A 12,983-nucleotide genomic window follows, 5' to 3' on the forward strand; every position below is an offset into this window, starting at 1 on the left:
ACAAAAAGGGCATCAAGCTGTTGAAGCAGGTCCAGAGGAGGCCACAAAGATGATCAGAAGGCTGGAGCACCTCCCCTGTGAAGACAGGCTGATCTAGTGGGAAATGTCGCTGCCCATGGCAGGGGAGTTGGGCTAGATGATCTTTAAAGTCCTTTCCAACCCAAATAACTCTGATTCTATATTTATGGTACACTGCCTTTATTTCTTCAAGAGATTTAGAGATTCTTCAAATGGACCTTGCATAATTCACTGAAAAGAAAACTGATAGAATTTGCAAACTCTATGGATCTCAAATTACTTGTAAGTTTGGCAACGTGTTAAGCAATAAGCTCACAGAGAAGAAAAAAAATCTATGTATATCCACTTACAGTACTGAACAGAAGCAGAATTTCTTATAGTATTACTTTTAAAAGTTGTGTAGGATGTTACTAAGTACAACGATTATGTTTCTCCTCAACTGGAACTTTAATGCTAACAAGGACAAAAGCTTTTCAAATTAAATGTCTGGAAATATTAAGTGTACATTATCTGTTTTAATTTGGCTGCAACTTTATTAAATCATCAGGGAACTATCTAACAATAAATCTTAATACTGTGTTCCACCATTCCTTCTTCAACCCACTACCTATTTGGCAGCTGCTGCATGCATTGCCCCTACTTCAGGCATGGCTCAGCTATTATTTTAAAAACTCCTCTCTCTGTGGTGCTAGTAAAAGGAGCTGGAGTTTTACAGCTTTCAGTACTAAATGCAAGTGCTTACTTTCAGGACTTTTTTTAGAAGGATTTTTTTTTAGTAAGTTCCCCTCCAACTCTGACTCACCAGAGAAATGATCCCACCATGCAGTGAACACAAGACTAGAGTGAAAAATTGCTCTGTTACAATAGCAGCTGACTGAAAATCAACTGCAAACGCAAGCTGCTTCCATCATATCCCAAATGATGGAGAACAGTCTTATGCCTATTCTAAAACCAAAAACAACAAAAAAAACAACAAACCAAACCAAAACACCAAAACCAAAAAAACACAGATCCACTCTAAAGTAGATGACTTTTTTTTTTCTATACAGGCAAAATCCATTTTTTTCACACACATACAGAATCACAGCATGTTAGGAGTTGGAAGGGACCTCAAAATATCATCCAGTCCAACCCCCCAGCCAGAGCCGGATCACCTAGACTAGGTTGCACAGAAACTACTTCAGGTGGGTTTTGATTTTTATTGGATTAAAGTTAATTCTGGCATTTTCTTTAGACAACATTTAATTATTGTGTAAGCTGATAATGAAAAAAATAAAATCAAAACATTAATCTTGAGGTAAAAAGCTCTATCCTAGCATGTTAAAGAAAAATGTAATTCTGACTATATTTGGTTTTAACCTTGAATCATTTATATTAATGTGAAACATACCTCGTCCATCTGCAGTAATACCTATACCGCTGCTACAGAGGCCATGGAATTCAGCTACAATTGAAGCAAGAGATGTTGGGGAAAAAAGTGTTATTTCCAGCATTTCGCCTTCTTAAATCCTAAAACAAATCCACCTGATCTTTTTTCAAAATAATTTTTCTACGATGTAACTAATAAAAGGCCAAATGTTTACTTATAATAACTATTCATAGATAATATAGCTAAATATATCTAGTAGCGTTCCACCATGAACTTTCACATATTTATATAAATGAAATTTGACAACAAGAATTAAACACTCAAGCAATTTCATTATAGTCCTGACAGTACTGTCTCCTTGTTACTGCTTTCAGTGATAAAGCCAGTTTTTCTTAATTTTTTCTAGAGTACTGCTATCTATGAAAATGACACTGAATGAAATACTGCCCAATATATATGATCACAATTCTATATTATTTATTTTTTTAATCTATCCTGAGGTTTATTTGGAGAACTGATTCTTATAAAATTAAATACTAGTATCTAAAATTAATATGTGCCATTTTATATTGGATTGATTTGACTATGAAATATACAGATTCATCAGAAAACTCCATTTATTCTCTTTGAAGTATTATTACTTACAGTCAACACTTAAATCAGGGACTCAATTTCATCCATAGCATACTCATATCCTTTGTCTTGAATTTTGTCACAGTCTGGCCAGCTCTGGAACTAGATTCACCTCAAATGTTACAATGCAAAAAGACCCAAACACTGAGCACAAAATGCCAGAGAATCTTTCTTTGAAGGAGAATCCATTTCCAGAATCAGTGTACAATTCCACTAAGTACCCTACTTACTCCTTTTAAGGCATAAAATAAATTAACAACTTGATCTGAACAAGATTTTTTTTAAGTCTGCATGTTCACTGTAGTAATCAAAGAAACAGAAAATTCCACCTGAGTTTTTAGCAGGACAGGGGTGACATGGCTCTCCAAAACCGTAGTTAGGATTGGCACAGCAACATTCAGACTTTGTCACGGCACCAGGGAAAGGACGAACACACAATCCTTTTTTGATGCCTCCATAGCACGTGCTACGCATATGAGTGTCTAAGAAATGGCAAGCAAAAAACTAATTTATTGTTATTTGAAATGTATTAAATGTATTTACTATTAAGTGAAATGTAGTCATACTTTCTTAATGGGCAAAATGGTTACATTGGCTATATATGTACTGCTCTTGTATATTAATCCTGATGGCATCTAGGCCAATTCTGAAAATGGTTAGCTCCTATAGCTTTCTCCAGAGCACTTTAAAACCACCTAAACTAGCATATTGCCGGCAAATTTAAAAACATTCCATAGGACTCAGCAAAGGTGAGTCACACTCCAGAGCAGTTTTTTAAATCCATCAACACATTTCTCAATAAGAAACACAGAATGGCTTGAATCAGCATGTGGTGACTAATTTTGCCTTTTAGAAGTATTACAACCAAAACACAACCATGCAGATCTCTTATTTACTTCCAAAATGGTTCCTCATGTAGGATAACTCATCAGCAGCCCAGGACTTTCCAGCCAGGAAATAGAGGAGGCTACCTATTTACAAAAGAAGGAAGGTAGCTTCCTACTGTATTTACAAATTTTGAACAGAAATGCAATTTCAGCAGATTGTTCAGAACAGCATTTACACGACATGGCTAAATTAACATCTTTATACCTAAACTGGCACCAGTGCTGAATTAGTGTTAGGATATCAAAGAGATCCCAATACCTAGCTAGCAACAGTAGTTTAGAAATTCTTACACACAACTAGGTAGTGGAGAAAGCAACACTTGAGTATAAAAAATTTCTGGAGATTTGGGATTGAAAAGCCACTACGGAAATTAAAGTGCCATCCCCCAGGAGAGGGCTGGAAGTGATGGTCAGGATAAACCACCACTTACTACACAAAGAAAACAGATAATACATGGAAGCTCTCCAAACACAAAAATTACACAGGACAGCCACACAGATGTAGGACTCACTATGTGCATATTGCCAGTCTTGCAGCTGATTTAGTCATATAAATCAATTTGACCAACTTGACCAGTGAGATGGAGTGAGATGCACATTGCAAGGCAGGCCTTCAGCCTTACTTTGTAGGTATAACCATCTGCTATGCTTACCCAAAAACTATGAGAATATGTCTTAGACTGCTTTTTATGTATTTTGTTCTGCTATTTTGCTGTTTTGTTTTTTGGTGATTCTAGGGTTAGATATCTTTTGCATATTTGCTTAGAGGATAATATTGGAGATCTTCTAGCAAGCACATGACAGTTTACTTAATTGTGTGGTTGAGAACTGTAGAATACATGTGGGGGTGAATAGGCTTTCATTTTGACTCCTATACTTCTACAGACACTTGTTGGAGTGACAGAAATACTCCTTGTTTCAGGCATCTTTATGAACCAGGCCAAAACACAGTTTTTAATATATCATCCTTGTCAATACTGCAAATACTAGTTTGGCTCTGAACATTTATCTAACTGTCTAAGCATTTTTTCCCTCTTGCTGTATTTTTTTTTCTTAATTTGTATAACATTTTGTGATTGAATCTGTCACACTTACTAATACTAAATGAAAAAGCAATATATTCTATGAATAGTCCCACCAGAATCAATGCCACTATTCAGAAGTACAATACAGCTGAAAGTAAGAATGAGAGAATTGGACTGTAGGCTCTTTGATTTTATACTTTTGCTAATTGCCTAGCACATTTGCAGGAGTATTGTTAAAAAGAAGCCCCATGTAACTTATTAACTTTCAGACTACGAGTATGCTTCTAGTAGCCAGAATGTCTGAAAAGTACTATTTAGCTCATGTAATATATAGGACAGAACAGTTAGACAGAGAATTCCTGTACTTAACACAGCATGTGTACATGTATATATGTGTGTGTGTGTATACACACACAAAAAAATTCTGAACAGCAGATTGTCTCAGAAATTCTATTCTAAAGGTCGTGTTTGAGGACATTTTTGTTATGTAGTATCTGGAATTTCCTATGTTACTTTATGCCTGGAATAATTACATTATCTTTTTAAAATTAATTTTCCAAATCATTCATGATTCTGCCTTATGATTTTTGTCATATTAAGGAAATTTTCTGTTGAAAATTTAAGCATTTATGGTAAACCTTAAAACCATGTGACATGTGGAGCTGAACACTTTCCAACAAAAAATAGCATTCACAGTTGATGGCCAACTTGTGAAACCTTCAGCTGCAAGAACTGTGGCAGCATTAAGTAAACGAAAGCACAGAAAATTGAGGACTACATTGATTCTTTGCAGCTGTATTGCTGACAGGGGTTAGGATGAGGCCAACTTGAACCACAAAAAAAAAGGTACTTTGCTTGTACTCAAATCTGGTTTTGCTGCTGTGCCACTAAGCAGTGAAATTCTTATATTAAAAACAGTACACCAAGCTTTTTCTAGTTCCTTTATCTTTTCATTGCTTTTCTCCAAACCTTTACTAAACCAGAAGAAAACAACCTGGCTAATACATGGGAGATAACACACCTTGTTATTGTTGGTTCAATCTTTAAGTGCAGGAAAATCTTTAAGTAAGGAAAAGTGCAGTTTTCCTTACTAAAAAACTCATTTATTAAAGCAACAAATATTTGGGTTCCAAATGAGAGAATGAGAAGGTGTTTTGGTTTTTTATTAGCCTATTTTTTAAGCCATTCTGTGTTTTTTCATGAATTTTTTTAACTGAAGTGGTAACAGAGAGGGCCAGCTTGCGCAGGCACTTAATAAGAACACTTGCACTAGATTTTACTTTAAAGAATTATTAACTTCTGCAAAATTTAAAAATCTACTCTAAATGAATTGATAATAGCAACACAAGGAAGTAGTATCTCACATCTTTTTGTGTGAGATAACTTCCAAACACTGATAAAGTCCATCTTTCCTCTATCTGGACACATGCAGATAAGACACGTATGCATCCATCAGCAAGAACAGCCATACCACTGATTAATACATATGACTATTGCAGGCTAAGCCAAAGGTTTTCTCTCTGCCTTCACTGCTTCCTGAACCTGTCAAACACAAAATCGTGAACCAGCTGGCCTGATCAATACCAGCTCCAATGGCAGTCCAGTAACCAGTAGCATCTAGCATACAACATTATGTACCAAAAGTGCAGCTAATGTGTTGTGACGCTGCCAGAGGTGCCCTTTTCACTCTATGAGGCCTCATTCCAGGCACATTTGCCCACTGAAGCTTAATTCCATGCCTATCCACTAACTGAGCCTTGGGTCACCAATATGATGATATATACATTCATGAGCTAGGCGAGAAGAAACTTAGGGTATACAGAACTGATGTTCTGATATGTGGAAAAAGGGAAAGATGGTATCTTCTGTGGTTTAAATTGGTTTAAGGAAGTATCTGCAGTATTGCAGTCCCTAATGCATGTAGTTCCATCACTCTCAGAGACTTCTGTAAATTGTATATTCCTCTCCACTGTCAGCAACATCAATCTATAAAAACCACTTGCCCTCTACCCTTTTTTATTCTTAATAGGTTGCAAAAGTTCCATTTCTCTCTGATGAGAATCTCAACTCCTTGAAGATATGCTAGAGCTCCTGGTGGAGTTGGGTGAAGAATTTTAACTGTCAGCCAGTAGCTACTGAAGGGAAAAGAGCCTGCAGTTCAAATTATATGACAAAAGATTATTCAGTAGACTAGAAATGCCTCTAAAACAAATGAATTTATAGGAATAACAGGTAAACAAGAGGTGGTGACACTCCAATTCCACAGAGCAATTTAAGCTTCTTGTCTTTTAACGCTAGGTTTATGGAAGAGCACAACACAAGATTTCCTAATAATTTTAATAGTCTTACTTGAGTTCACAAAAACAAGTCTAACTAGTTTTCACTATTCCTCCTCCCATAGCTTTTTATTTTTTCACACTATGGTACAGGAAGAAAAAAAATGTTTTCAGATTAGAGAAAGAAATTAAATGGAGAGTCCAAAAATATTAGTGTCACAAGAAGACATGCATCTGTTTTACTGATTTGCAGTGGATGATGCACAACTGAATATAAGTATGAATATATATATTTTTATATATATATGTAAATATATGTATTTTTACATATATATACATGCACATATATGAACATGAACACATAGCAGAACAAAAGACAAATACTCCAGATTTATCCTAGAACAGATCCTGTGTGATTTGATGCCAGTATTATCTAAAAGGATGTAATCTGATGTATTTCTTTAATTTGACTACCGATAATCTCCCTTGCTTTTCAATGAAAAAAAAATTTTTACTTACCTACACATACACGACCATCAACTCCAACAGCCAAGCCAGGTGGACACTGACACCAAAAGGATCCTTCAGTATTGACACAATGACCATTCATGCAAATTCCTGATTTTTGACATTCATCAATATCTATCAGGAGGCAACACAATTCAACAATCTATTTGCCTTTTTAAGTAAGATTACAATTAGTATTCTTAGAGTATTATCAAATGACTTTAGGATAGCAGATGAATCATCAGCATATCTTGTTTTGTTACTAATAAAAATTTCATATTGGAATTACACTAAATAATCAAAATTCCAACTATACAAACAAACAAAAACCAAAAACCAAACCAAACCGAAACCAGAAAAACTGTAGGATTAAAGGCACTCCAGATTCTACATTAAGCAAAATTAATGATAAATTTTCCCCTTAGTCCATCCCATGATACTATAGTTTTGCTTTAAAGTGTGACTGAGGAAGCAGTAATCACAGAATACCCATATGACGGTAAATTTTAATTTCAAAGGACTTTTCAGTGGCCATGAATTTCTAAGTCAACAGCCTAGCTGCATGTATATAAATAAACCCACAATCAATAAAAATGGTTCAACTTCAAATCAGAAAACTAACACTTTAGATGATTTTGCCCTTACTAGAAATGACTCAAGCCCAAACCTGCTTCTACTGGTGGCAACAGGTATCTTCCCTTAGTTTACTTAAACTGAAGCTAAATCAGACTCTATTCTTAAAAGGTTTATATAAGTTTTAAATAACCTCACTTTTAAAAGTTTGTAATGCTATGTGGCAAATATGATGTCTTAAGTGTTATGCACTCTGAATTGCCTGTATAATGATGCAGAAAAAATACTTGTGTATTCACCAGTGTAAAACCATTTAAACTTCCCATATTGCTGCTCACTACCACTTCATGAAGGGCTTGCATATTCTGCTGCATGTACAGTGCTCCAAGACTTTTCAAAAGCTAATTTATCACCTGTTGTAGCTGTCACAATACGATTGAATAATTCAGTTACTGCTTTCAGTAAGTTAAAGACCTATTTCTAGATAGCTTAAGAAATTTAATGAGTCAGTAAGGTATTAGCATGACATTAAATGCATGTGAGGAGATTGCAGTTCTTGCATGAATGGACAGGAAAAGCTGTTTTCAATGAAGATTATCTTAATGTGTTACTCCTCAGTTCTACATACCAGTACAGTAATGTCCATTTGGAGCCAGAACAAATCCTGGTTTGCAGATGCATTTAAAACTCCCATCTTCATTTATGCACATACCATTTAAACACATGCTTGTAGTGGTACATTCATCATGGTCTGCAAAATATTGCAAAGAAAACGGCTTATAGTTCTTCACCTTTCAGAAGATGAGAGAGTTAAAAAAAAAATAAAACAGGACTGACGTGACACATTCCTTCCCTTGGACATTAAATTCTACTCATAACTCTGATGAAGTATCCGAAGAGTTTCTGCTCTGTCAACAAGGGAGCAAATTCTTTTCCCATTGTGATCAGTTACTTTGTGTATTTCAGCAGACTACGTATTGATGAACATGGTGCATCTTTCTTTCTTACATGAAAGGATAAATAGTTTCAATCACCTGACAATAAAGGGCTCGTTGTTTATCTAGGAATTTTGTTTTGACACAGTGTGGTCAAAATGAAAAATAGTTATTTCTTCAGCAGTGCTGATATATGGACCACTTGCTATGAAGCTTTAAGGAAAAATGTTAGTCATGGCACTAAGTTACCCGGGACTCTTGAGGAGAGGTGTAGTTTGTGTTCAAAACCAAAAATTACCTCAAGTTTTCTTTGAAACCATGCAGTTACGTACAATAACTATTTGAACACAGGGACTGTAAGTTCACCTCAGGTCATGCCTTATTTCAAAAAACATAATCCTTAATGATCTTTAATTGTAGTATGAAGTACAATTTCTAGAATCACCAAGCTAATGCCTGCCCCATTATTTAGAAGAGTTCTTACCCACACAACTTTTTCCATCTGTTGTCAGTTCAAACCCAGAATTACAAATACACCGGAAACTTCCATTGGTGTTTATACACCGACCATTTATACAAAGAACACTATTCTGGATGCACTCATCTATATCTAAGGAAAAAAAAATAATCACACAATCAGAGTATTACTGTAAGATAAATATATATATATATAGTAACAATTAGTGCTTTGAAAAATACTGGCATGTTACTTAATTTTACTTAGAAAAAATTTGCAAAGATGGCTAAGAATTTATTCTCATTGCATCAGAGTTAGGAAAAATATTATACAGACTTGTACAATAAATGCTACATTTTGTGAAGCTCAGCAATTACTATATGAATACCTTTAAAAGCCTACTCATACATTCATGTAGGTACACACAAAAGCATACACCTGTCGTACAAACAGTTTATTTCCTGACTTTTTTAGAACTCCCAGCTAGGGAATTACCTGGCCAAGTGACAAATATTCCAGAATAAGGGATACAAAAACAGAACAAATTGAATGGTAGTCAAGAACTAGAGCTCTGATTAATACAAAAACTGTTGGGATTTACTGAAATTGCATTGCTAACTATTTTTTGAACTCCAGTGGGATCTGACATAAAGGGTCAGAACATCTGCAATGCTTGCAGATGTGAAGCAAACTTTCTTACCGATGCAAGCCTGCTTGGTAGGAGTTCTCTGGAAACCGGTGTGGCACTTGCAGTAATAGGAACCAGGTGTGTTGACACAGTCTCCATTAGAGCATGGGCTTGATATGCATTCATCAACATCTGTTGGCAGCACAGAGGAGGCATTAGTGACTTCACAACATAGACAACATTTTTTTCAAATCTAGACGTTTCTAAGTGGAAGAGACAGTAATTAACAGTCAAAGGCTACATATGAAAACTTGTTCTTGGTGCAAAATCATTGCTTTCCTAAGAACACGGAGCTGTTCTTGGTCCAACTAGGCAGCCATTTTTAAGAAGTGAAATGCATCATTCATACACATCTTTAAAGACAAAGGAAAAAAACATGCGTGAGAATTTTGAGACACGCAATCTGACACCTGCCTAGCGAAACTGAACACCACTTTATTCTTTTAACTGAATGATCATTCATTCATCTTTGGAATAAAATAAATACAAATCAAAACTGTCATTTTAAAATCGGAGCAAATCATGGCATCCAAAAACCCTCCATTATATTACAGGTTTACTGTAGAAATGTGAGGACGGGCCATACACCAGCAGGAGGGATTCTTAAAGAGACTACAGTCTGTGCACCACATCTCAATTATTTATGCCCCAGCACATCCTCAACCCCAGTCTTTGCATTTGAGTAATGCCAGACTTAAGCTAGCCCTTCTCTACAATGTACTCCTTCCGAAGGTTTTCAGTATTTGAGTGCAATCAAACACACTTTAACCACCTTAAATCTTGGGTAACTGCTCAGAAATAACTCCCATCTTACACAAGGCTCTGAAAAATGTAACTCCTTTCAATAACCCCTCTCACCTATGATCCACGGTGGGGATCACCACATGCATCACATTTATCTCCACTTTTCAGTGTTTCATCTGTATATGTGTCAGAATTTCACCAGACACGGTATGGAACTTCCAAGCCTCTAGAATTTTATCCAGAGCTTTTATAAACAAAATGAAGTAAGGAGAAGTAATAATTTAACAACTGGCTATCAGTTTGTGGAAAGGGATTGACCATTCAGTGTCAGATCACTTAGGACCCATCAGGCATGTTCCATCATGAGAGCAGCATAACACAAGTTTAGGTCAGAGCACAATGTAATGTTACTAATTTTATTTGGGAGCATAATTTTGAAGTAATACTTTTATTTAACACTACACAAAAATATCTAACGTTTTCTACCTTTTTAAGTTACTGTTCGGGAAGTAGGCAGAGAGATAGAGAACCATGGACGTTCATTTATAAAACACTAACCTTACCCCAGTACATAATCTCCTAGCCTGTATCAGTAATGAGGATTGTCCTGACACAGGTGCAGGACCCTGCACTTGGCTTTGTTCAACCTCATGAAGTTCACCTGGGCCCACTTCTCCAGCTTGTCCAGGTCCCTCTGGATGGCATCCCTTCCCTTTGGTATATTAACCTCACCACTCAGCTTGGTATTGTCTGCTAACTTGCTCAGGGTGGCCTCAATCCCACTGTCAGTATCATTAACGAAGATATTAAACAGCACTGGTCCCAGTATGGACCCTTGAAGGACATTTTTCACTCTCTTCCATTTGGACATCGAGCCGCTGACCACTACCCTCTGGATGTGACCATCCAGCCAATTCCTTATCCACTGAGCAGTCCATCCATCAAATCCATACCTCTCCAACTTACAGAGAAGGATGTTGTGGGGGACCGTGTCAAAGGCCTTGCAGAAATCCAGACAGATGACATCCATAGCTCTTCTTTTGTCCATTGATGCAGTTACTCCACTGTAGCAAGCCACTTAAAATGACACTTAAACTTGCTGGAACCCATTATTTGTTTGGGTTTTTTTCCCTGCTTTCAATCTAGGACATTGCCGTAGCTGACACAGCATCTTCTGCTTTTGTTAAACGAGCTGAAATTTTTGTTTTGATATCAGCGCATCCAAAATTGCCTCAGTTTTCAGACTACTCTTTCATGTTGAGGTGTGCATTATGAGGTCAAGACTAAATTCCCTAAGTGAACACACATTTTTCAGGGACACATAACTGTGTTAGAGGATTTAACAGGTAAACTTTTCTTTTTTTCATGTTTCTATCAACCTAGTCTCACAGTTTTCAGGCCCTTTAAGATCAAACTGGAAATCAGCTACAGCTTCACTATTTTCACAAGCCTGGAGTGGAAGGTGAATGGCAAGGCTGATAGCCTACAAGGTGACTTCACAGAAGAGAAAGGGACAAAATGCCAGCCAGCTGTTAAGAACACATTATATCTTTCTGTCAACCAATTTCAGCTTTCATACATGTAATTATGATGGGCCTTTTAAACCACAGACGGTTGTCCTACTTCAATTTTTCATGCATAATTTCTTCAATGAGAAATGAAAAATTAAAAAGTTTAAATTAAATCCATTACTTGGTGCAACCTAAGTATAAAGGGACACCAAAAAAAGGCAATGAAGCATTTCATAATACATTCAACTGCAGAGTTTAAATTCTGTTCTAGACTAATCCAAAAGCCACTCTCAGATGAAATTAGTACATTAATACCTGGTCATTTAGGCTGAGAAGCCAAAAAGGAGCCAAAGGCACTGAACCATTCATTTTGTGCCTGTGGTTATTGAAACTCGTGTTCACTAAAAGCAGAAGTCTAAGACGTCACTCAACCTCAGATGAGGCCTTTGGTTTATCTACATACCTAATTTTTCCTAGTATCATTAATTTTTAGTATTTAATCTGGAGTTACCTCTTACTGAGCAGTTAACCTTACCACCTGCATCAAGACTTGCTTCAGTTTGAATTAATTTCCTACAATTAATTTTTCCTAGACTGTTTAACTTACAGACATCAGACTATGAATAAATTCATTTCATTAATAATCAAATGCTTGTAATAGCATCAAGCCATGTTAATTTATAACTCAGCATTGCCACTTATTTTCCATGCTCTGCAAATTAAAAGAAGGGCTTTGTGATTTTAATTGCATTAAATCTCATATGCCACAGTGAACTGTTACTTAATCACATGCCACCTTTAGGCTCTCTGTTGATATGAAGCATAAAGTAGCTCAGTCAAATTTGTCTTCCCTTAATAGGAAATGGTTTTAGGGACAGGTGGCCATGTGCCCTTCCATGGTATGCAGGCTCATTTAATACAGGTATGTGGTCTTTCAGTATATTTCTTCATACAGAATAAATCTTTATAAGCATGAGCAAGCATTTATCATAATCATGCTCTACCACAATCCCATTTATCACTGCTTTTTAATGATTCAAACACAGGATGGTTGCCTCAAAAATCAGTTTAGAAAGGCCTTTCATATTTTCAGTTACTACCTTTGTTACAACCATATAATCAGATTTCTGTCAATACTCATCTTTCTATGAAGAACTCGTTCTTCGTTTAAACTCATTCTTCATTTGAACTTAGAAAGCAAAAATAATAAAAATGCAACAAATATATTTTGTTATCAAATAGATAAGAAACATCTGTGTGCTTCAGATATTTTCAATTTGCTCCCTGAAGTAACAAAGCATATGAATACAACCTGTGAATTAGATTTCATCAGGAAACATTAGCTCAATGTGCCAGCTTT

General features: G+C 36.0%; 1 protein-coding gene across 1 annotated transcript; it reads right to left on the reverse strand.

Moving 5' to 3' along the window:
- Positions 1-1,408: 1,408 nt before the first annotated feature.
- On the reverse strand, positions 1,409-9,500 carry LOC104539314 (fibrillin-2-like; the record flags this gene model as incomplete). Its single annotated transcript, XM_010182806.1, has 5 exons — positions 1,409-1,462; positions 6,728-6,850; positions 7,917-8,039; positions 8,708-8,833; positions 9,381-9,500. Coding segments are annotated over 5 exons (546 nt in total), but the record flags the coding sequence as incomplete, so codon positions are not given.
- Positions 9,501-12,983: the final 3,483 nt, after the last annotated feature.

This window comes from Mesitornis unicolor, unplaced genomic scaffold (genome assembly GCF_000695765.1).
Source record: "Mesitornis unicolor isolate BGI_N332 unplaced genomic scaffold, ASM69576v1 scaffold12434, whole genome shotgun sequence".
Classification (NCBI taxonomy): Eukaryota; Metazoa; Chordata; class Aves; order Mesitornithiformes; family Mesitornithidae; genus Mesitornis; species Mesitornis unicolor.